This window comes from Idiotropiscis lumnitzeri, chromosome 20 (assembly GCF_059441095.1).
Source record: "Idiotropiscis lumnitzeri isolate Australia: NSW breed Sydney's pygmy pipehorse chromosome 20, RoL_Ilum_1.0, whole genome shotgun sequence".
In the NCBI taxonomy this organism is placed as follows: domain Eukaryota; kingdom Metazoa; phylum Chordata; class Actinopteri; order Syngnathiformes; family Syngnathidae; genus Idiotropiscis; species Idiotropiscis lumnitzeri.
This window is the reverse complement of record NC_142410.1, coordinates 4,426,298-4,452,131: the sequence shown is the minus strand read 5'-3', so window position 1 is coordinate 4,452,131 and position 25,834 is coordinate 4,426,298. Positions and strand designations below refer to the sequence as shown.

General features: G+C 39.5%; 1 protein-coding gene across 4 annotated transcripts; it reads right to left on the bottom strand.

Moving 5' to 3' along the window:
• Positions 1-466: 466 nt before the first annotated feature.
• On the bottom strand, positions 467-22,920 carry LOC148317181 (uncharacterized). Of its 4 annotated transcripts, none has more exons than XM_088285139.1 (14): positions 22,816-22,920; positions 21,204-21,365; positions 8,862-9,398; positions 7,927-8,222; positions 7,648-7,828; positions 6,095-6,234; positions 4,769-5,337; positions 4,344-4,617; positions 3,785-3,977; positions 2,547-2,731; positions 1,989-2,084; positions 1,521-1,679; positions 767-860; positions 467-615 (listed from the first exon to the last, which is right to left on the bottom strand). In XM_088285139.1, exons 3-14 carry the CDS (start codon positions 9,380-9,382, stop codon positions 552-554), a joined length of 2,772 nt encoding a protein of 923 aa, XP_088141265.1. In that variant the 5' UTR covers positions 9,383-9,398; positions 21,204-21,365; positions 22,816-22,920; the 3' UTR covers positions 467-551. The 4 variants fall into 4 exon arrangements, with proteins under 4 accessions (XP_088141265.1, XP_088141266.1, XP_088141264.1 ...); XM_088285140.1 differs by having other exon boundaries at positions 22,852-22,906; XM_088285138.1 differs by lacking the exons at positions 21,204-21,365; positions 22,816-22,920 and adding an exon at positions 10,943-11,150.
• Between the last annotated feature and the right edge of the window lie 2,914 nt (positions 22,921-25,834).

Below are 25,834 nucleotides of genomic sequence, written 5' to 3'. Positions count from 1 at the left end.
CAATTTCAAATTAAATTTGTGTATGATAGCAATAAAAGGCAGTGGGAATTGTGTACATGTAAATACATTTATAAGGTTTTCACAGTCATTAAGTGGCCCTCTGAAGGAAAAGAAACTACCGTAGCATGCTAACAAACATGAGCTTTACACCCCTGGTTTAACTCAACAATATAACCAACTATAAACATTTTTACTATTTGCAAATTTTTGTGGCGGGCCTTGGTACCCTGCTAATAGGAAGGGTTCACTGTACTGTAATTACACTAGATAAAGATTAGAAAAAGGAAACACAGTTTAATGCGGAGAACCTCTCGTGTCTATTACTTAAAAGGTAAACCAAAAATCATTTTAAAGTTTTTTTTTCTCACAAAAAGAGCAATAACTATTTTTCTCAAGTATTATCATTCCCCCCCAAAAAAACATCCCTTTAGTACCTTTTTCCCTTTCAAAGTAGTAACCAGCACTGTTCACAAAAATTATCTTTATAAAAATATGTTCCAAAACAGCTCATTTGTAACTTTTTAAACACATTCAAAACGACCCTCGGATTACTATAGATCTGAGAGACCCTCTGCGTGCTCGCTCAGCTCCATGGTGGCGTAGTCCAGAGGACGCCTGAGAGCAGAAACAGATTTTAAAATAAAAAAAGAAAACATCCACGCACAATTTTCTATTAATTGTTAGTGGATCTCAAACTTGGCTGTCTTGATGTTTCCTATCATAAACACAAAATATTTCTAATGTGAACAAAAGAAAAAATACATACCTCCTTTTGTAGAAATACGTGACAAGAGCCACTCCAAGTGCGAGTAGCACGAGCACCGCCACGACCAGACCAATCTGTAAACCCAGGCTGGACCCTAGGACAAATTTAAATAAAAATAAATAAATAAATAAATAAAAGATATACAGTATACAGTGGATATGACAAGTATGCATCCCCAATTTCAAATGCCGTTTTTTTGTGATGTAAAAAAATAAGACCATGATAAATAATGTAAAAACCTTTTGCACCATAAATTTGACTTATTTCCTTTACAACGTCATTGAAAAAAAAAACATTGCTGCAATAATGTCAGAAAAAGCCAACAAGAAAGGTTGATTTGGAGTTTATCAGATGAATGGCATGTGCCGACTTTCATTTAACATGAGCTTGAATATGATTGGTTAATTCAGAAAAATAATAATTAGGGTGTGTATTTTTAAAATATACGAGTAGTGCAATTAAAGAACCAAATGTTTATGACACTTGACATGCAACATAAAGTTCCAATTCGAGCCCGAGGTCATCTTAAATGAAACTTTAATTCCTTTTTAATGATGTTCAAAGATTTGTTGGCACCATTCCGGTTATGGAAACACAATTTCAATAAAGAACCAAATCAAAGTTACCTGTATTGTGTCCACAAAATAATACTAGTCATTTCCCATAAATATCTTGTTTGATACAGTCAATATGCAAACTGAAGGTTTTATTTTGCAGGTGTTCCTAATGAAGCATCCAGAAAGACTAAACTGACCTGTGCTGGTGCGGCGGTCAGTGGTGGGGGCGGAGCAAACATCTGCATGCGGGAGGCTAGTGGGGGACATCTGGATGATGAGGGCCCTCTGGTGGTCTGAGAAGGCCCGAATATTTCCCCACACTCGCAACCAGCCAGACACACACGAGAAATTGGCCCCTTGAATGGGAACAAAGCAAAGTTAATTTTTTTTTCAGATGCCTTTTGTCAAGTAGATTTTTCTGCGTTGACTTGTGAGCAACAAAACATCAACGTCACAGTGCAGTAGAAAAAAAAAACAGAGACGGGATTAATTTATGAGTAAATCTCAAATCTAATCTTAATCTTCAAATTTCAAGCAAATCCCAAAATACTGTGGCAAACGTCAGGCACTAAAAATGAGCCAATCATGACTTAAGTTAAGTGAGCCATAAATCAAGTAATACAATCTTCCCTAAAAAAAAAAAAAAAAAAAAAAGTAGGTTTCACCTTGGAGCGATAAAGCGGATATTCCACAAAGACACTTCTGCTCCAGATAGTGGGCCGCCTGTATCATCCTCCTTCCCAGAATGAGACCACTGCAGTCTGCAAACGTACCACAAAAATCACATTCTGTATTATTATTTAGAATCAATCAATCCATTTTAACCACCTAGCGAGCTACTACTACAGAACTCTGACTTTAAAGTGGGAATTATGCGTCAGAGTCGAGTCGGAATCCTGACAACATTCTTCTTAAATTTCTTCACTGACCCTTATCCTCTTCCTTCAAAACTTTAGGTTGGTTAATAATATGTAAATATAACATACTCATGTAGCGACTGACCAATGGCATAGAATTGTGAAAAAATATTAAATTAACCATATATGGACACAAGGTAATACCGTCCAGAAAAAAAAAAAAAATAAATAAAAAAAAATAAATAAATTAAAAAAAAAAAAAAAAGAAAAAAAAAAAAAATATATATATATATATAAAGTTTTATTTTTTTAAATTCCTTCCTGCTGTTATAATACAGTATTACACTTCTTAATGATTTCATTCACCTCCCGACTTCTCTGACCAGCCGCTGGACGGTGGTCCAAGGCAAATGTCAATGTGACTGGAGAAGGCCAAGCTGGGGCAGATGTTGACGGTATGAGGCGTCGGCGAAGACGTGGTCCAGGAAGAAGGGCTCCTCACGTCGCAGCACGCACAGCGGCTGAGAGAGACCGCACCGTTTTTGACTGACCTGGACATGCAGAGACAAAAAAATAAATAATTGAAAAAGAAACCAGTATGAACAATAATAATTTTGCATTACTGTTATTGGATATTGATAAAATAAATGCATTTCCGCAAGGGTGAACGTTTTTTTCATCATCATGTCGTCATATTAGGACACGTTGAGACACGTTAACAACTAGGACCAAAGAACAACAAAAAAAAAAAAGTTCATAGAATTTGAAACAAGACTGACCAAGACTGACTCGGAGAAGAAGCTTTTTTTTTTAAAATATTCGCCCAAAAATATATTTTCTGTCATCCCAAGAGGACATGGCAACAAAATCATTTTAAAAGTGGAAAGTGAGCCAATGTATGAAACTAAACAGAAAATTATATTTTGATACTTGCCAACTTTTGGGCTCCTTGTGACTAAGAAAAAAAAGACATTGACGCCAAAGAACTTTTAAGGTGACTATCCACAGTATTGATTCGTGACTGAGAGATTGGATAATAATATATATCTTTAAATGCAAAATGTTTGCTTTTTATCACGGTCAAAACATGAAACACTTGAGTCAGACACACTGGAGGAGTTAAGTTGGGTGGTTGCTAAATGAACCCGTGCTGCTTTTGTTGGAAAAACCAAACAAAAGAAAAAAAAAAACAGATGAGGACGGGATTCAAACACCTGCGTGCAGAGCACAATGGATTAGCAGTCCATCGCCATTATTTTGACCAATGACTCAGCAAGTACAAGTAGGCATTTCGTGGGCAAATGCAGATGTGTGCGGGATTAAACACAGAATAATAAAGTAGTTCATGAATAAAAACAGAGATCAACAATAAAAATAGACAAGAATAAAACTCACTTTTTAAACATATTTGAAGACAAAAAAAAACTTTACACAGAAAATGTAAAATAAAATAGAAATAATGATTCTGGCTGTGCATTTGAGAGGTGGGGCCTAGTGGGTCTCTGTGATGTTGGCAAATCTTTGGGTGAGTTTCTGGGCGTGAGCTGTGGTTGACAGCAGCAAAATTGTGCTCATGGCTATGAAGTGCAGATTTCTGTGCTCACCTGAGAGCAGGAATCACTCGGCTCTCTCTAGTGGACATTGAGGAGAGCAGCAGCTGGACGTCACTGAACATCAGCTCGTCCCGCCGACTAGAGTTGGTCAGGGCGGTGGCAGCTCTGCAGACGCTGAACAGGTCGTAGCACAGGAGCACCGCTCCTCGTGCCGGCACATCAGCACCTTCTGGGAAAGTCTGATCTATGCAGAGAAGTAACAAAGTGAGCGTTTGAAGCAGCATAGAAGAAGAAGAAAATCTGTGGACAAAGTAGTAAAAAATGTGTGTACTATGCATGAATTGTTCAGCACGACATACTAATTTGGGTAAAAAATGTAGCTGTTTTCTGCAGAAATTATTTTTCTTTGTAATGAATTCCATTTTTGAGTGCCTAAATATAAACAAAAACACACATTGGAGCTGGCAAAAATCTGTTATTTTAAATTAATTTAAATTGTTATTGTCATACCCATGTAAAAAACTGGGTCGATAACGCCCGCTACAATGGTGGCGTCAATTTGTTTATCCCATGTCATGCCTAATTTTCTATCCAATCTGTCTGTGCTCACCCGCTTCAGTGACATTTCCGACCGTGTAATACCCGTCTTCGTCGATAGAGCCGGTCAGAGGAAGCGCAACGATCCTGCCGCTGTGTTCCTGGTCAAACACGACCAGCACCAGGCCACGCAGCTCGATCAACGGGGGACCGAGCAGCTCCACAAAGGACCTCTGCTGGCTGTAATTGGTCCAGTGAGCACTCGCCACCTCGTTGATGACCACGCCCTCTGGAGCTGGAGGAGGCCTGGGACAGCTGTTCTCCCTCAGGGGAGTTGGCGGGGCTACCTGTGTGAGTTGATAAATATTAATTAAAAAAATTGCAATGCACCACAAGTCACCTCGGCATCCAGTATTATGCAAATAGAAAGTACAGAATACATGTGTGTCATCTTTTTACATTTGCATCTTTAATCTTGCATTTTTCCAGCGTACTTACTGAAAATGCAGAGAGATCATAGGGGTAAAGACCTCTGCAGCGGCTGAGCGCCTCATCACCGGGAAGAACCTCTGGATCCTCCAGTAAGGGAAGCTGTCCAGGTGTCAGCGCCTTGCTCAAGTCCTGCGCCTCATTATCGGAGCCCATCTTGCGATACACCACCGCATCCAAGAGCCCTTTGGTGGGGATCCCCCTTTGCAGCGACGACGGTGGCCCAAAAGGGCTGCGGTAGAGCGCCACGGCGTCCGGTCCGTTCTGGATGGTGTTGGGAGGCAGGCGGAGAGAAGGCGCAGGTACCAGCCTGTCGCTACCCAGCAGGAAGTAGCCCTTAGCGGTAGTGAAGTGTCCACTCAGGCTGATCTCTCTGTAGGGTTTGTTGTTGTGTGCGCTAAAAAGCAGAATCCAGATGCCTTGCAGGGACACGCGGCGTCCGGATGGGTGCCAGAGCTCCACGTACTCGCCGTCTTCAGCCGCGCCGGGGGTGTTTGTGTTCAACTCGTTGATCAGGAAGTCACCCGACCCCCAAGGTGGCAGGTGCGGAGACGTATCTGCACCTCCTCCCGGAACTACTTCAACAGAAGAGGGCATTTATTAAGGACTGTAAGAAACCAACGGTTTATAATTATGCTCCTTTAGACCTGGAATACCGGATTCTCCCTAATTTCAGACGATAGTATTTATATACTATAGTATTTAGTACAGTATTTCACAACCTTGATTGAATCAATGAACATAATTTATATTAGAAAAATGTTGGGTAAGGTCACAAAAAGTATACATGACTGTATGACTAATAACTTCAATCCAAGTAATGACTAGACAACTCAAAATAATCTCAAGAATTAAAGAGTTTGTGCATCATGACTTCATGCTTCGTTAACATTGTGTTGCATATTCTGGTTCAGAGCCACAAGGGGGCAGTATAATGCTTCCAAAATAAATAGCATATTTTCTCTTCTTATAATTTTTCACTGAGGAAAAGAATAAATGTCTGTGAGTGCATTAAACAATTATTCAATAAAATTACAAAAAAAATAAAAATATATAAAAATATCCTTTGTGAGGAAAAGTGGCTTGGATAATGTGTGTGTAGCGTATTTTCTGGACTATAAAGCACACCGGTACATAAGCCCATGTATCTCTTTTTGGAAAAAAAGACAAAAGAGAGAGAGAGAGAGAGAGAGAGAGAGAGAGAGAGAGAGAGATTTGAAATGGAATACAACACTCCCTGATCCCTCCATATCCAGAATCACTCATTTGTGCCAATTCTTCTATCCAGATAATTAATTATTTACATATGCATAACAGCAAGTTGACCCAACTCACCCATAGCGTGAGGGCAGATTTTTGGCCAGGGGCACTGGTTGGGTTGCCCCGGGGTTTGCGGGGCCTCCCAGAAGACGCCGGGGTCTCTGGTCCACGTGGCCATGCCACAACGGCTGAGGTAGAAGCCTCCCTCTTTTAAACTGACAAAATAAAATGAGATAAATTTTACTGTACATATTAATTACACACAATGTATATTATCTGTCTGGCGTAGATATACAGCAAAATAATTCATACAATTTGGCGATGCAAAACCTTCATAACCTTCATTCTAAATCTTAAATTGCACTTCAACGTATGTGTGAGATTGATTGGGGAAAAAAAAAAACTGGTCAAGATTCACATTGACACGTTAACAGTTTGTCCTGCGGTTTATTGACAGACCACGTCATTGTAATTAAGACAAGAAAAGACAGCACTGCAGAGCACACAAAAAAAAAACAATTTCAATTTGGACCAGAGAAAATGTACCAAAGCGACTGAGAAAAAGACTAATCCATGCTCATTTAGTTAAAGTTGAATGGAGAAGCTGATATTTTTGTGTGCCATGAAGCGATGACAGCAGAATGATGCAGTCCAAGTCAGCATGACTAAGTGGGTATTTTAGATGAAAATACAGGAAGGCATACTTCTGCAAAGAGGAACAGTGGTCATGAGATGACCATCAAATGTCGATTGATACAAAGATCATATTGCAGTAGTAAAAAGTACCTTTTTAAATTTTTATTTTTTTTGTCATTTTCAATATTGACCTTAAACGGACTAAAACAAACTCACAGTACATTTAAAGAAAAAATAAATAAATAAACTTGCGCTTATTGTTTTTTTAAAATGTTCATAGGCCAAGTAGAGAAAAGTGAAAGTGTGTATGTAAAATAGTTGACTTAGATAAGAGTAATTCATCTCTATTTTTAAATTTTATTGGCAGGATTAATTAAATTATATTGATTCAACCATGTATTAATGAAAAAAAACATGTATTTCAAAATATTTTGGCATTTTTTTTGTTTAAAACAATCAGAACATTATCCAATGACAGTAAAATAAATGTATTTAAAAGAATAAATACATGAAATTAATTTTAGGAATTTTTTTGAGGGAAAATAACGACACTTAACCAGTGATACTTTTCAAATTTCTTATTTCTAATTAACGATTATTTTTTTAAAAAAATGTTGACTGTATACGAAAAGCAGTTAATTTTACAAATATTTTAAAATAGTTTTTAATTGTTAATTGTTCTCAAACTTATTTATTGACATAACCAAATAGAAAAACACTAAACAATCATTTATATAAACTTTATATTTGAGCTAAATGAATAAAAAACACATTAAAAATTAATAATTACGTTAAAAAGAACCAATTTGAGGGAAATAAATGGCTAACTTAATGCACCAAATATTGCAGGGCTCATAATAAATTAAACATTCGTAATGCAGAATGGATTTTTTCGTGTCTGATCGACTTCTCTTATTTTGACTCTTATCGCCCCATTTGCGTGACCCTGAAATGAGCGAGGCTTGTGTTCCTCCTGAGTCATAATTCCTTGCCTGTTGCTGAGCTGATAGGGCTGCCTGCCGGGGATGAGGGTCTCCGTCAAGTTGGCACTGGGCTTGTCTCCAGGACCGGCGAACACAAACGAGTCCAGAGGCTCAAGCTGACTTAGCGGGCTGGCCACAGGAAAGTCCGAAGTCGTACCACTGTATATGGCGACCGCCCCGGACTCATCTCCTGAGGAAAACAACCCATCATCAACTCTTAACACCACCACTATCGTGACGCATTTAGCAACACCAAAGCACAATATAAAAAACCCAAGCTTCCCGTACCTTTCATGTATCTCTTGTCTACAGTCACGGAGATGAGCCCGTTCCTGGAGGTGACCGAAGCCACGTTCAAACTGACACTGACCGTGTCCGTTCTCCCGTTTAGCACCACCAACACAAGAGGACCGGCGTCGGATGTCGACGTCAGCTCCACGAAGCCGTCCACCTGACCTCCGCCCAGCTTCAGCTCGGTGATGACGGGCAGGCTTGACGGTGCTGCTCCCGGCGTACAGTTGTTTCTCTGGCCCGGGGAGGGAGCGGACACCCTGAATCCCCAGCGATCTTCAGACAACAAACACCTAAAGAAATAGAATGTTGTTAGAGCTGCTACCATGTTCAATAGTACACTCTAGTATTTGTGACTCAGAATGTGTGTGGCTGTAAAAGGAAATAATGTGGGAGTATATTTTGTACAAATAAGCGATTGACCCCTTGCAGCGGAATTACATTAAAGCTAGCAGTGGTAGGCTAGATACAACTAGCTAACAATGTTTACAGTAAACGTGTGGTTGTATAATCCAATTCTGCTTTGCAATAAAGCACTGCACTTTAAATTCTTATTTTAGGTATGAAACGGTCTCGAAGTTTGGAAATTGTCTGCCTTGAACGCACTCTTTCCTACTGTCTCTACACTTTCTATATTCGGGAAGTTTCAGATTCGCCTAGCGTGCAAAATCAAAATTGCTGATTTGTTGAAAACTCTTACACACAAATATAAAATGAAAACACTTGCATGGCAGGAAGCATGTCGCATGTAAACGACATGTCAACGACATGTCAACGGTTCGTCTGTTGTTTGTGTACTTTCCGGATGCTTTTCAGAGGTACACATGATGCTACTGCCCCAATGTCAAGCCATAAACCCTTAAAGTTACAAATTCACACCACAACCACGGCTGTAGCAAAGTGTTGCACGTAAAAACGATCGTCTCTAATACCTCTCAATGGATTCATCCCCTTCAAGGGCGGTTTCATCCTCGACAAAGGCCAGCTCCCCCGGGGTGAGGATCTCTGCCAAGACTTCGGCACCACCCGTCTTGCGCGTGGTATAAACAACGGCGTCCACCAAACCCACGGCAGTGACGTTCATCTTTACGACATAACGCGCCGCGGACGTGTGGTAGAGCGCAACGGCGTCGTCTGGACCGTTTTGGACTGTGTTGGGAGGCAGGAGGATGGCGGGTTTGGGCAGCATGTCCACCGAGCCCACCAGGAAGAAGCCCCGGTCATCCGTGCTGTGGCCTTTCAGGTCTAATACTTTATAAGCCACGTTTCCGTTCCCGTTGTAGAAGACCAGAGTGTATCCGTCCAACGAGGACCGCTGTCCGCTGGTGTGGTACAACTCCACAAACTCGCTGGTGTCCAATCTGGGGTTGTCGGCGTTGATCTCACTGATAATGAGGCAAGGCTCGGCTCGAGCCAGAGCCGCCAGGAACAGACACAGCAAAGTGGGTACCATCGTCTCGGAACAGTTTCTGCAAAAACAATTGCATTTAATTTTTTAGGGCCGAAATATGAAGGAAAACTCACCAAACATTGTTCAAAAATTGGGCCAGGCAAAAATCATGCATGAGAACAAAAAAAAAAAAGATCTTTAGAGGCTCTTACTGAGGTTCATCAGAGTCTGATCCCGTTATGTTTGACCAAGGGTAATGAAAATTGGGAAATGCGTAGCACCCTGAAATGTGCAGAAAATTCTTTGATACCCATATCTTAAAATGTACAGGAAGTGCCCTACGAGTCTTAAAATTTACAGTTTTGACCCACTTTCGCACATTGACAGGGGTCATAAGTTTACGCCCTTCATTTTATCCCATTAACTTCAAACTTGATCAGTACGATCCCTAGACCTGGACATTAAGGAGGATGACAATTTTGAGTATTGAACGTACTTCATAATGTGGGCGGGGTATCAAATTCTGCATTCCAAAATTCCTTCTTAACAAACCTAGACCTACAAAACCTGGGAGGCAAATGTATCAGATAGAGGAGTCTTTAGGGGCCAGAAGCTAAACCTAGCAGGAAGTCTGCCTTTTTAAATAATTTTGGAATTAGCGTCTAAAGTTTGGGAGTTTTTAACAAAGTCCTCCTAGAGAATTTAGACTTTTGTCCTCAAATTTTGTGTTCCATCTAAAGATATTTAAATTGAAAAGCGGTTGCGGTGGCGGTCGATCTTTGCAAATAAAAAACACTTTTTGAGCGTCTCAACCTGGGTGAAAACTGTTCAAACGTGGCACAAGCATCAAACCCGGCAAAGACATTTGGATTTCTCTCTGAGTCTTTGAAAAGAAGAGATTCCGGACATAAAGCAGAGCTACCCAAGCCCTGAATCTCAACAAAAAGCCCTCCCTTGAGAAGTGGGGCAAGGCAGTTTTCTTTTTGTGTCATAAAAAGACAAGACATTGGTTGGTGACCAGGCCATTGTTTGTTGATAAGTGCCCAGACATTGGCTGTCCACAGTGTACATGCGATATACAATGAGAACATGCGCTTCAGAAAACGGATGGATGGATCGTGTCTGTTTGAACATGTGTTGTGCAGATGGCACAGTGTTAAAAAATAGAATGTCATTAGGGATCAGTACTATATTATGTGGCACATTCTTTTTGCTGAGATGGAGGACAGCATTAAGAAAGTAAGTGTTCACTTCAAATGTCCACGAGAGACACTCATCATAACAGCATGAATGAGTCCTCTGTGTGTAAGTGTGTGTGTGTGCGTGGAATGGTGACACCGGGCATTGCACGTCTTTTGCGTGAGTCATGTCATGTTGCGAAACGGAAAGTTTGCATGCATGAACAACATCTCGAGTAAAATCGGTTGAGCGAGTAGGGAAACAGAAGCGCGCCTCCAGACGACCCACCGAGTTGCGAATCGTGCATGGGAATGACCAATCATTACACGACACTTATTCCGGTCACGGTTCGGCTGCCGTGCATGCATCGTTGCATCCCAAACCAAACACACGCCTCAAAAAACTAAACTAAAAAAAAAAGAAAAAAAAAAGGGAGTCACCTACCGTGGGTTTCTGTGTTGCTCCGTGGGAGCTTCTTAGCGCCAAAACGTGGAGGAAAATAACGGCGTTGTTTCTTCTTTTGGAAAAGTTTGATTTCTGCCCCTTCCGCCGCTCCCTTCATTCACAAAGCAGCACTTTCTCCCCCCCGAGTGGGCGGGCGGTCAGACTGGCTAAGGGCGGGTGGGGGTACTGGGGGCTATGATGATTATGATGACGCTTTTGCGTCCGAATAGCCACCCGCCCCATAAACGCCCCCCGCCCCCTGCACGACCCCCGCCCCCTTCTCTCCTCCCCGCATGCGGCTCGCCAGTCGAGCATCCCAAAGAAAAAAAGTCAAACGTTTAAAACAGGGTTGGGCAAAGCTTTGCGTGTCATAGTCTGATTAAAGTTGCATCATTTACAGTACATTTTGTTATAATCACTTGGCGCTTGTTACCAAAATAAATAAATCTACAGGTTGCATTTTTATATACATATTTACCGATTTATATATTTTTTAACCAATAATTAGATTCGCCTTAAATGTGAATTTGTCCATTTGATAAAGAAACGCATCATTACAATTAGATTCGTAATTATTAACTAACCAATTTCTTAATGAAATCACTCACTCAACAGATGAAATGTATATACAATAAGAAAATATTTGAGAAACTAAAATAATTCATTGTCATTGAATTATAAATGTAACTATGATTATTTACCCATTTATTTATGAACACATTTAAATAGATAATAAAAAAATACACGTCGAATTATTTACTTTGCATTTTTAAAAAAGATATTTTTATTCATACTACGGATACTGTGTATACTTCTTCCATAACCCTTTTGCTTGAGTCATTTGAAGTTGAACCTTTTTTTCTCCATAAAACCCTAAATTAGACCTGAAGGGGGCCCCCTGAATGCACTTTTCGTCAAGAGGTTCACTTATCATGCACTTGTTATAAATTGTCTTTTTTTAGTACCGTTGATTGCCACAGGGTGTCGCTGTTAGCATGATATAACCTTGATCGGCTTGATGTCGCAGACTAAAGAATCAACATGAACATCGTTTTTGTTTGTTTTTTTCAAACGCAACGTCTGGTTTTTCTATTATTACGCAATCAAATGATTTTTGGCAGCACAGTGAACAAATGGCTCTTAGTATGAATCTGCGTGGAGACTCAATTGTCCATAGGATTGAATGTGATTTACCCCCCACCCCCTTCATATGGAGGAGGCTACAGCACAAGCCAACTTAATTAACAAGATGATTTAATACAGGCTCATCTACCCACCGCAATCATTTCAGTACATTGAGAATTGGTTTCATACTTAGAGGTTGACTGTGCTGAACTGCAGCTGACAGCCAATTCATCATAACGCGTACATAACTGGATTATAGCGGTGTCATTCATCATATCGACAACAATTTGTCACATATCTAGGCCTCTTAATAATGATTAAAACCTTATTTCACAACAATATGGACTCTGGCCAAATTCATGAATGCATGTTTGGATGCAAAGTATTCATCAAATCTGCATCGCAGTGCGGTGAAAGGTCCAAGCTCAGCAAAATGTGTCATCCTTTAATGTGTCATCATGTCACTTTGTTGGAGATTTGACAGCACAGTACTGTGAGTCATGTCCTTGCTTGTGTTGACAAGAAGCAGCGTACCAACTTTGAAGAGTATCAAAATATAAATGAGATAAGAGTGCAGTTCTACACAAAGACAGCAGCATATAACTCAGAGCGTGATGATGACAAAAATCATATAATTGTCAACGTGACACAATGAGTATAACACGGCAGGAGCAACATTTTGACTGAACTGCCCTTCAAACACTCTAATTAACACATGGTCGTGTCAATCAAAAGTGAGTATTATTATGTCTGAACATAACTGGTTCTCAGTACACTTCCTTGTGTGGGTGTTGTATAGATTGTTGCGAGCGCTCTGCGTAATGTGATGGCCTTCATATCTTTGCTTTGGAACGTTTCCCTTAATAGAGCTCAATGAATTGTTGTCTCTACAACCAAATCCCTTTGGCCTTCATTCAATCCTCATCGCTCGATTGTGACCTGGAAAAGACATCAAGCGTCTCTCATCATCACTGGCCTTTTGAATAATCCCTTTTATGTGGAGTATAAATACACAATGCCTAATTCCCCCCCCCAAAAAAAAAACATTTCATGTTGTTGCCTCGAAAAGCTTCCCTGGAGAGCCTGCAGCTAATTTTTCACCTCATTAGCCTGGACAGACATTAAAAGTGGGCCACTGTGATAACAAAGAAAAAAATTAAACTGAGTGGAAGGTGTGATACGAAAGGCTAACAATCCATCATTTGAGAGTCCGGTGCACATGCAAAAGGTAAAATATGAGCTGGTACTGTATGTGTAACTGTAATGGTGCTTTGACATGAATGAGCAATGCGGTGTGGGGGGGATCTGTTTTCTCTCTCACGGCTTCCCTCCCGCTCTATCTTGCAGCTACAGAGGAGGCTTTCTTTTTTCATTCTTTTCCTTTCCTCATCAGCATTCTGCATGCACCATCGGTTCACCGCGTCCACTCACGTGCGCTCACCATAGTGATCTGTGTGATAAAGGCAGACAAGCGAGGAGAGCCCCCTTTGTGTCACGCTGAAGCCCCGCCCCCACCCACCCACCACCAAGGTCATGCATGTCAATAAAAGGCTGGGACACACCGAGGGAAACAGACATCTAGAGAGGTACAGTGTGTTCAGCAAGTATTCAGAGAGCTTCGCCTTTTTCATATTTTACTCAGTTCTTCAATGCACATTTTTAAATTTTAATTTACATTATCACGAGTCCTGTAACATTTGTTTTGAAAAAAAAAAGTAATAAAATAAATCAGATTTATTTTGACAAAATAAAAAGTATTTCTTAAAATAAAAAATAAAAAATATTTCAATCATATTTATTTTAAAAAGTCATTAATCGCACCATTGGTTAATTCATATATAGCAATAATAAATTAATAATAAATACAACGATAATGAGCTGTAAAAATCAGTTGTTTATGTAACATGTTGATGATTGTGTACATGCGGCGTTGACATTTTATGACCCTCTCAATTTTGCAACGCTTTAACACTGTTGCGTGACATTTACTGAAAATGCAACGACCAACTGTCTGGCTTGAACTGCAAAGGCATGACTGGTGATGTTTGTCCGACCCACCAGATGTGTGCTGGATTATATTGATCATCTCACTGGTCTGAACTCATTTCCACTCCGTTAATGTGATGCATTTGACATAATCTGGGGAAATAATCTCAAAAGGGGTTAACCAGCAAAGGAGGATAAGAGGTGTCCGCAAGTCCGTCCCTCCGGGAGTAGTGAAGATTGCGGTCTTGTTTGATTCTCAGTTGCCATAGCAACCAGCGCCCGGCGCCGCACCTGACCTACATATGTGCCGTATGTCCACACTAACCATCTGTTAGCATCTCTTCATACGGCGGCTCTGAGGGAATGTGAGTGGAGATGATGCTGGACGACTCGAGTGGCCGCCGAGAGAACAAACAAGAAGAGACGGCAGCTCATTTCAATGACTTGTGTCAACAAGTCAAAACATTGAGCTAACAGTACAGGGAGACCCTACTCATGCGGGATGATAATTGATGGATATTCATTTCCCAAACTACAATGAGCCATAACACATTTTTGCATTGGAATAATTTCACGGCACACCGTCAAAGATAAAATCTCACAAAGACGCGAGCGGTAGTAATGGCAGTTGTAAAAAATAATAGTGGTGGGAATGGCAGTCATCTGTATACTACATATCACAAGTACGTACTCTACGTGTAGTGTATTCAATCATTTTCAGCCTTCACGTCAGCCATAAATGCTGACATTTTCTAAGCACGCTCAACAACACTGGCAAAGCCATACTGTCATTCATCTGCTATTGATTTGCCATCTGCACATTCCACTTAAATCAAGTGGACTCCGCATGACTGATGACTGGTGTCACATAGATGTTATCCACAGTTAGAAAGGCGCTGGTCAAAACGCATCCATCTCAAGCAAAATGTTGTCATTTGGGGAACATGTACAGTATATGTCATTCGAAACATGGGCAAATGTGCTCAAGGGCTAGTGCTAGATGAGGTAAAAAAAAAATCAATATAATTAAAAATGAAATTTAATATCAGTAGTAAAACGGTACATTTTTCCATCCAAAAGTCGATTCTGTTCACAAAAAGTGTGCCGTTTACCCCTTGTGGGTTCACACTCATCCAAAAACCTTGCTGCTTTCTTCTCCCCTCATTGATTGAGCCTATTGCAGGTCAGAATAGGCACTTCCCCATACGGCATTCTGGGTAATAAATCTCATTCCTGTCGACATACAGAGGCTCAAGGGAAAATTCTGGCCCACTTATTTTTTTTTCACCCAGACATATTCGTCTGGAAAAAAAATGTGGAAAGTGGGCCAAAAAGTCGCACTGAGTCCCATCCAAATTGTGTTTGCTGGATCATAATTTGCAAATTGGAGCGGTGACATTTCAAGCCAAAATCGTCATGTTTTTCATTAGAATTGATGATTTTTCCGATGGCCTTGATGGCCAGATTTTTATAAAAGTGCCATAAGTGCTACAAAAAAAACATGTATAGAGTGTATTCAAATAGATTATTCCTATTCGTGCTGTCAAGCGATTAAATTTTTTAACTGATTAATCGCAAAAAAAAATAATCCCTAATTAATTGCGATTAATCGCATTTTTCCAACTACTATTTTTTTGTGAGGCTTTCAACGGGTATTTACTTGAATAATATATCGTAATTAATGCAAAATCACCAAATATGAAGTGTGTGATCCTTCAATGTGATCTAAAGTGAGTCATCTTTACAGGATATCCTTTTTCTTTTTTCCAAGAAACATTTCTCAAAACGGTACATTTAGTTGTAAGCACCGCACTCCAGCAGTGTTGGTTTGCAAGGCCCAGTGGTAACTTAAGCAAGATGTTTTGTTCTGAGATCATGTGCAAAAGATGTACAGCAAATTTGGAATTTGGCTTTTCAAATTTTGCAAATTAATGTTTGAAAAAAATAAAACTGAATTAACTGAGTTCAAATATTTAATCGTGTTAATTTAAAAAAAAATAAATAAAACTTGAGTTAATGCTTAAATTTTGACAGTCCTAATTTCTATATCATGAATTGAGTGATCTGAAAATGGAACCACCTACGATGAAGGGGGAATTACTGTGCACTGTATATTTAAAAAAAAAAAAAAAAAGGCGCTACTGGATTGCTACAACATTACATGAGAAAATTCAAGGCAGGACAAAAGTGTACTTTGGAGGTATTCTTGCGAAAATGGGCTTGTCACTTGCACTTACGTAAAAGCAGCGGAAGCCGCACAGCACCAGCAGCAAAAAAAACAGCCTTTTATTTCACAGTGACTCGCTCACATTTATCTCTGCCCAGGGCCAGTATGCTAACTAAAAAACTCAAGACATACATGAAAATCATGCATTTTCTCCACTTCTTATCTCTCTTACCATTTGACATTAGAAAAAAAAACTTTGGTCACATTGCCTCAAGTGTTCTTCTTCACCTTTAATATCTCCCCCTGGAGGAAGCGACGGGTGTGGACCTGAGATCTTTTCTGCATGGGTGCGTCATTGTAATTAGATGACTACACGAGAGCAGCGGTGAGCTAAGTATATTGTGTCTACATATACAGCCCACTCTATTCTAAAAATCTCATGTCCCGTGAGCTTAAAGGTTTGCCAACCCCTGCACTAGTGCAAGCGTTTCTCTAGGGTTCATAAATATTTAAAGGTATTCCCACAATGGAAATGCAGGAAATTATGTAAGATAATGCATCACACTTCACCTACAGTGGAAACAGTTTGTTCCCAGCTGCTTCGAAAGTGAATACACCTCCTGACAAAAAGTTCAGAATAATAAATGACTCCAATCACTCCAAAAGTTCAAGAGAAAACTGCGTGCGCTTATTCATTAGAAGTGACTTAAGACGATGCGTCTACAAAGCTATCGTTCTCCCTGCTGATTGTTTTTTTTTCCAACTGCTTTTCAGCATGAGCGCCTGCAAACGCACTTAAGTGACTGCTGGGGAGCTCATGGACACGCCAAAGAAAAATGAACATTTTGGAATTACACTTGATAGTGCGGAGGCAGGCCTTCGCCAAGGTCCTTGTGACGTGTTTGATGAGTTCATCTGGAAGGAAGGGAGTAGGGGGTGAATGAGAAAGGCTGAAAAGAGAGTTTTGACTGAGGGAGGCTTGAGGAAAAAGGGGGACTCTGGATGGAAAGTAGGATAGAAGGAGGAAAAAGAGGGGAAAATAGAGAAAAGAGGGTTCAGCAAAGTCAGGATGGAAGCAAGGATGCAAGAAAGAAACGCAACTCATTAACCATGGGTGTCAAACTCATTTTTGTAGGCGGGCCACAACGTAGTCACCCTCAGAGGGCTGTTTTAACTGCGAATCCAAATAAATGTAGGATCACCTCACGTTACAACAATTTGAAGGAAAGCCAGTTTGTCAGAATCCAGTAAGAAATTGTTTTCAATTTATTTTAATAGGGTAACAAATAACTGGCAATATCTCATATCTCAATTTTGTTAAAAGTGAAGAAAATGTGCTAGAAACATTAAGTTGACGCACATCATTTGCCCTTCGCGGGCCACATCAAATGAGGTCGCGGGCCAGATCTGGGCCCCGGGCCTTGAGTTTGACACCTGTGCTTTAAACTGTATTTTTTTTTTGGGGGGGGGGGACAATTTTATTTATTTATTTTTTAGCATTTTTCCATTCTCAGGTTGGTCGGTCAGGGCAAAAGTATTCATCTTTAGCAAGTACGATCGATTCCCTTTCCAGCTCAACGCCATCGAAATCCTATTTGGAACAACATGTAAACATCTCACACGATCCCAACCCTGCAGCCACAAAGTTCACGACAATACGAGGAGACATGTCAGTGTTATGTCATACGCTCCAATCTGTCCAGTCGTACACTTTTGTCATATTTCCATCACATATGTCCCGATGGTATTTATAGTTACTTATGCAAGAATCTGCGCCAAAGCTACAGAATGGCGCCAAGGACAGATGGCACTTCCTTTGTAAGTCACAGCTTTTTAGAAAGGGACATGGCATGAAATATAAAAATGAAATGAGGAAGACGGATAAAAATAAATATACACACTATGGGGAGAATTCACTTAATGGAGACGAGTGTTCCCTTGCTATATTGCGATTCATTGTTAATTTTTTTTAAATAGTTTTTTATTCTATATAGGCAAGTCCAAACCAAGCACTACCTAAAAAATGGATCCCCATGTGCCACCATCATGACAAACATTAAAAAGCAGTAATGGCGTCGGTCTAGGTTTTCCTAAAAAAATGAATAGACGTTTTAGTAAATACATTTAAAGGATTATTATACAAAAATGTTAACTACTTAACAAATATAATGTAGTGGATTAAAAAAAAAAATAACTCCAGTGATTCTTATTAGCGAGAGCCCACTGTGCTGATACAGTACAGTCCTACATTTTGCTAATTTAATATTCTTTATTCACAAAAAATATACCTATGAGTAATTAGTTGATCTATTGAACTGAACTGAATAAAACAAACTAAAAATTAAAAAAATAGATTTGAGCGTTAGTAAATATAAAAAGTAAATACAATATTACATTTTTAAATAAATTTTACATTTTAAAATAACATAGTTATAAATTATCTATCAGTGACCCTTTCCGACAAGGGGGCTCATTTCATTTTATGCTAAGCTTTTGATTCAAACTTAGTCCTTCACATTATAATTAGCAGTTAACCAGCCTCTTATTTGATGCAGTAAATGACTTAAAAATGGAATTAAGACATTTTAAAGACTTCATTTTAGGAAGAAAATAGTGACAAGACGCTTGATAAAGAACAGCACAGGCCGTATGTGGACCCCGAGCCATCCTTTGCCCAACCCTTATCTACATACACATGCATTCAAATCGTTTACCACTTTTTAAAAATTTCCAGCGATGTAATAGAAATCAAGCAGGTTTTTGAAGCAATTCTGTTCATCTAAACCCCATTTGTCCTCATTTCTTCCCCACATACTTCACATTCTCATCTCTTTTGACACCCTTCTGAACCCCCCCACCCCATCAGGATATTTATTAAGTGCCTCTGACGTATTTCCACGGCAGGAATGACGCAGATGTGATCATCAGAGGGGGGGGGGTTCTCATCCTCGGGGTGCAGAGAAGGTGCGGAGGGGGTGTGATGGGGGGGAGCAGGAAGAGGAGCGAGAACTGAAAGGAGACAAAATGGGAAATGTGTGCATGTGTGTGGAGGGGAGGTGACGGAGTGAGACAGATGAAGAGGGGGAGTGAGCGAGTGCGGGGACGGATTGATGAATGAATGTTTGTGCAAAGGCAAATGGCAATTTACTACATCAAGTGAGTGTTTCAGATTGAAATGATGCAGACAATGAGAGAAAAAGAGAATTGGAGCCGCCCACTTACAAATGCACTTTGCATGTGACGCCTTTCACATTTTAATTTATACCAAAATGTATACAACCCAAAAACATCTTTGAGTCTTCCAAAACTTTTTTAATAGCCAAATCCAACTTACTTCCAAGTGTTTAAAACAGAGCGTGCAGTTTTGATTTGGAAGCAACTTCCTCAAGGTCAAGCTGACAAGCCAAAGCACTTAGAAAACAATTAAAATTTAAACTGCCTTTTTTTTTCTCCCCTGCATTTTAATTCAATGGCGTAAGCGAGTCTGGTTTGAGAAAGATCTTATGTAACGTGACAAAATTTAATCACGCTCCGAGTGTGTTGTGCAACAACAAGGACAGACGCACACACATACACTCTAACCTGAGAACATTCTGTATTGTTTTTGTATGCGGAGGAGAGCCCGAGAGGTCATCACAGATCTGACAATATGTGATAGAATGATGGAGAAAATCATTTTGCGGATTAATTTCTTGCTTGCAAATTATGTAACAAATATGGGAACTTTTTAAAAAATTATTATTAAACCTTAACTTGGGCAAAAAGTGGCTTAGAAAATAAAAATAATTTTTTAGGTAAAATTAATACAAAATGAATGCTTTTCAAGTATACAAAGTAATAATTTTCATGGTAAAGTTGAATTTTAGGAAGCGTAATGGGCAACAAATGCATTTTGCTTTTATGTTGGGTTTCTCTCTTGCCACAAAATTCTCTGTTTTGATCCCTTCAACTTTTAAAGCCTCTTCTTGGAAATGAGTTTGTGCACTCTTGATTTGTAGCCATTTGCAAGCACAGATTTGTCTGTGTCACCTTGGACTCTTAACAAAAATAAATTATTAATTCAACAGTGCTTTGCTCCCCTCTGAGACCAACACGCTGGCAAGTTATATTAATAGAAAATAATCAACCAGGCAGTGTTGCAGTTGAATCCACTGGGGTGGCATCTAATCTTTCCCCCACGCCCACTACATGATATCTTTTACGAGCGTGGATTGCTCTCACATTCGCTCTCTCAGTAGGATTCCTGTTTGGTTCATTAAAAGCTGCATCTCGTTTCCGAGCGCGTCGATGAATTGAACTGAATTGACTATGCCGATTTACACCCGATACAAAAATAACCACTTTAAATATGTTTTAATTATTATTTCAGTGAAACCTTGCAGAGTGTGTGTTGTCAAACACCTCAACTCTCCACTCCTCACACACACACACAATATAACGAAGTCTCAAGCACACAGAGCCCACAACAAGAAGCAATCTAGCATGAAGGGACACAGAATCTTCACCTCATTACATTCACTGCAGCTGTGACTCACTCAGGTGTTGACCTGCAGCACAGGGAATATTTACTCGTTGTACAGTACTTCATATTTATTCCAAGCACAAAGCTGCTTTTTTTGTATCAAGTTCGTACAGCGTCAGTAAACAGTTTTATGGCTCAAATTCCCATTAAATATAAATATATATATATATATATATATATAGATATAGATATAGATAAATATATATATTCGCAATAGGGCGCAAGCTGGCAGATCTGCGAGTGAGAGGGCTGCGCCACGGTGGGAGTGGTCGCAGCTGATTTCAGTCATTGGACAATCAAAGTATCTCCTTTCGTTCTCTTAAAATGGCGGTGCACTAGTTAAGCACACAAAATGGCGGAAGCACATCTGAGCCCCTCGAAATAGCTGCGCTGCATCGCGGGATGATTTAAAAAAAAACATTTAGAGGGCAGGGGCACTGGTGGTATAGTGGTACACTCACTTGATTTGTGCGAGGACAGAGTGGGCTCGGTGCCCGCTCAGTGACGGTGTGTATGGTGGTTCGTCTCTACTTGTGCCCTGTGACTGGCTGAAGATCAGCTGGGAGCGGAGTCCGCCTTCCGCCGGCAGTCAGCTGGGTAAGACTCCAGCATCCCTCACGGGCCTGTACAGGATCAGCCGTATCAAAAATGATATGAGATTCAAAGCTTTTGATGCTTGCTTTCATATATTCATAAATCACAGATGAGCTGTCTACAAAAATAGAGCCCGTAGTGTTAAAGCAACACCCCTTTACAATAAGGCGATTTTCTCAGATATGCTTGTTGACTGATTGTCTTTCTTCAATGCAAGAAAAAAATAATTGAAGTGCAAGATGAGGTCGGAGTGGGCTGATTTTTTTAACAGATTATTTTCCTAATTAACCACTGTCAGGTCATAGTAGAAGTTTTAACAAAAAGGATGAAAAGTGACTGAAAATTGCAACCTCCCCCTCCTTTAAATTAATTGGCATCCATTTTATATGTCAATTATTGAATAAAAGATATGTTGATGCTTAGAAACATTCCTGGATGAGAGTTCCTTGTATTTGTATCACTTCCCTAAGGCGGTTATCTACGTGCTTTTATTTGATTTTGAGTATATGTCACATCTAACTGTAAATCCAGCTTTGAACAGGAATGATTGCAATCTCCATGCACTGAACAGCAACAACAAAAAGAATCAATTGTCACAGAAGCCACAGAAGGAAATGTTGACTTATACGCAAACTTGACAAACTTAACTTCCCGCTATCAGTTCACAAAGGTGGACATGAATCATTTGGCCACCATGTGATTGTCACAGCCACAAAGCTTCACGCTCATCCTCTCCTTGCCCCAACTCATTAGCGGACTCATTAGCACATAATTGAAAATAACTGATTGTGAGCCTCGCATGAGCAGCATCCCCGGGCTTCTTCGCGATTTACAAGCTGGTAATGACAAGCCGACAAAGCTATTGTTTATCACAACGCGAAGGGGTTTGAAATATTTACGGCACATGCGAGGAGAGAAAATAGTTTGAGGTTGTGATCCATAATGCTGTGTTTCAGCATGAAGAATTCATCCTGCCTTCCAAGCAGAGGCAGGTTTGCCTTTTCCCTTAAGGAAATAAATCCAATCAAAAGATACTATCAGGAGCATGCCAGTGTTGATTAGAAAATGCGACAGCCTAACACCATAAACAGCTCTAAAAATAAATGGCTGTGTGACAAAAGTAATGCCAATTTCAGAAAAGTATGAAACCTATATTTACATGACACTATTACAAGGTAACTAAATACTGAGTAAATAATGCAGGCCACATATACATACATATATGTATAAATACACACACATACGCATAAATATAAATATATATATATATATTAAAAATAAATAAATAAAAAAAATAAAAAAATATATATATACACATACATACATAAATATAATATATAAATAAACAAAAAATATATATACATACACACGCCCCCACCGTCCTGATATGTCATCAAAACAAGAGCACACTCCCACGCATACACACACACACACACACACACACCCCCACACACAATTTTCTTCTATGTTTTAACATACTTGGCCGACAAAGTTGATTCCGATTCTCATTCTCACCATGGCGTGTTGTTTCCCAAAAACGTCTGTGTCCTCTTCTACACTCGGCTGCTATGGCAACGCCTTCCGAGCACCACACACAGACTGAGAGTTTATGTCTGGCATTGACAAAAAAAAAAAGGGAAGTTGCACCACAGAGTTTTTGTTTTCCTCTCATTTAGCTCTAGATTGTAATGTCCTAAAAAGCAGTTTTCGGATGATACAAATCATTTTGTTTGTATTCCTTTTTTCTGTTTGCTTCTAATACCATAAACAGAGCTATCTATAACATTTTTTTCTCGGACCACATACAGAAAAATGAAAGTACGCTAATGTGACATTCTTCAATGTTCATTTATTAAACACGCTATAAAAATGTCGTTGGTTACCGAAGATCTGTATGTGTTTGAGGTGTTCGTTATAGCGACAGGATGAAAGCAGAAGTCAAATTTTGTGAATATGTTCCATTATGCTCATCTATACGTAACCATAACTATGTCACTTAACAGCTAGACCTCTGGCAACATAAATCAGTCCTCCCCCCCGAGGTGCAAATGTCCAAATTAGTTCCTATTATCCGTTTGGCTTTCCCAGTGTCATCTGACTAATTAGTGTAACAACTTCTCAGATGTGGATGGGGAGCGAGTGGGTTCAATTTGGTGTTCTCACTGTCTAGCTCTCATATTGGTGACGGGAAGCTCAATATGACACCTCATAGACAAGAAAGAATTCTCACAGGATTTGTAGAAAAAAAAGCTGGTGCTCGAAAATAATGATAGCCACACAATTTATTGACACTTTGGGCCCCAACACCTGCCACCTGTTCTCACGTCATCGGTTCTCCCAATAAGGAGCAAAGCATGCTTATTTGTCAACCCTGACAAAAATCCTCATATGTGAAGAGCCATTGACGGGTTAATGGAAATTAGCATGAATTTTATTCTCATTCCAAGACGTCCAACAACTGCTTTCACATATTGCTGTTAATTATGATGCACCTCTTCCAGTACGTCTTTGTGCTGCCCGGCATATTGTGGCACGTGTTAGACGGGTAACTCGAAATTTGGATTTGGCTTTATGCGACAATAACAATAAAAAGCATGATTTGACAATCTGTGATATTTTGGGACTACTAAACGTTGAACCGCAAATTTCCAACATTACAAACACGTTGCTCTCTCTTGGCGTACTCCCTCCCTTTCTCCCGCCCTCCTCCGCCAGACATTCTTTTCCCTCTCTGTTCCCCAAGCTCACTTCACCAGCTGTGATCCGACATGGATTCTCTCGATGTGGATCTGACAGAGAGGGAAGAAACGTCTCTTGACACTTAGACGTCCTGCTGGATTTCTGCAGCATTCGCTGCGTCACGCCTAAAGATGTTGCGCAGAAATACATTGGGGATACAAAATATTGTTCATCGAGAGGATGTTGAGGTGCCACCGGAGCGAAAAACATTTGTAATTCTTTACCTAAAAGTATGTCATATTGGTGGTATGAATAAGTCTCAGAAGTTAATAGACAAGTACCAGATAAGCAATACAAGGTGGGCAAACATTTGTGGAAGGTTCACATTGGATTAAATTGGTTAATTAGTTTTACTTTAAGAAACCAATTTATTTCGTGACATTCTATTTTATTAGAGTCCTATTTTATATTTTTTTTTATTAAAAAAAAATTTAGGGCTGGAAACAGATTAATGGGATTTCACATCTTGGATACACTGTATTTCAGTAGTTCCAAGCAATCACTACAGAATTGGAGGACAATTTAACCTCCATTATCACATTTATTTTTTTTGTCATGTTTGTTTGTTTGCAAGAAAAAAAACATAATAAATTATATAATAATAAATAATAATAAATATTTTAATTGTCAAGCTCATCCATCGATAGAACACTTGTTTTATTCGCCATATCATACATTTTGCGCTTTTCTGTTACACTTGGTTACAATACCGAAAAACATGACGAAACAAAGGTTTTTCCGGTTACATTTCATTTCAATGCTAATATAATTTTTGTATGATACTCTAATTACGATTACAGGCTTGCAAATTAATGCCAATGTTAGCAGTTAGGATTAAGAGTTCATGCTGGCTGAGTTAGCTGCTATGCTATGCTAACAGGTTAAGAACAAACTTATACTGTACAAAAGAAACAAGGATATTAATATCTTGTTTAATGTCTCCTTTTGATAATATGAGGAACAGTGTTGCGTTGGTTTGAATAACACACTCTTATGGATAAAAACAACAACAAAAAAGGATTTGCTGCTTTAGCTTTTGATTAGCTGCTTTTGTGCTCTAAATCCTTCACTAAAGTCAAAACAAGGACACCCTTTCCCGCTTGGTCGCAGAGGACATATTCAAAGTCAAAGGATATTCACCTAATAAAAAACAGGATTAAAAAAAAAAGATGATTGCAATAGCAGAGAGCAGAGAAGGAGTGCTTCCTCATTTTATAATCCCGCGTGTCATGGCTGACCTTTCCTTTCTCCTGCTGTCTGAACTGATTAGCTTTCATCAGATGTCTTCCACAGTTGCGAATCCCTGTTCAAACTCATAAACAACTCCAGCCAAGGTCTCCAGCGTGTCACAACAAGACAACGCGTGGCATCCATGGCATTGTAGATTGAAAAGTACCCTTGGACTCGGTTTCTGTTGGAGAGGGCATCGGATAACCTCCTTTCTATGGGCAAGTTAATTGGACTCGGGGAAAGGAGGAGAGATCATGTGAAAGAAAGTCTGAGCGGCAAAGCCTCAGGAAATCACACGTGATTTCAAGATGACCTTCATCTAAAACAGTGTCTGGTCATTTGTAGATGAGGTCAAAATACAAAATGTAAAGGTTTGAATATGAAGTATTTTTTATTTGATTAATAAGATTCAATTTTAATATTTTTATTTTTTTTAAAAATTAAATAGATTGTATGTGAAATCAATTATAAAATTAATGCAAATTTTTATTAGTTGGTTGCCCTGTGAAAAATACGTAGATTTTTTTTT

Bases quoted from the DNA above. Each gene is read 5' to 3' on its own strand.
- LOC148317181 (XM_088285139.1), bottom strand. From the start codon at position 9,382: ATGGTACCCACTTTGCTGTGTCTGTTCCTGGCGGCTCTGGCTCGAGCC. The intron at 4,618-4,768 runs GTAAGTACGCTG...CAACTCACACAG, and splicing joins ATGATCTCTCTGCATTTTCA to GTAGCCCCGCCAACTCCCCT. The intron at 616-766 runs GTATGTATTTTT...TTCTGCTCTCAG, and splicing joins ACGTATTTCTACAAAAGGAG to GCGTCCTCTGGACTACGCCA.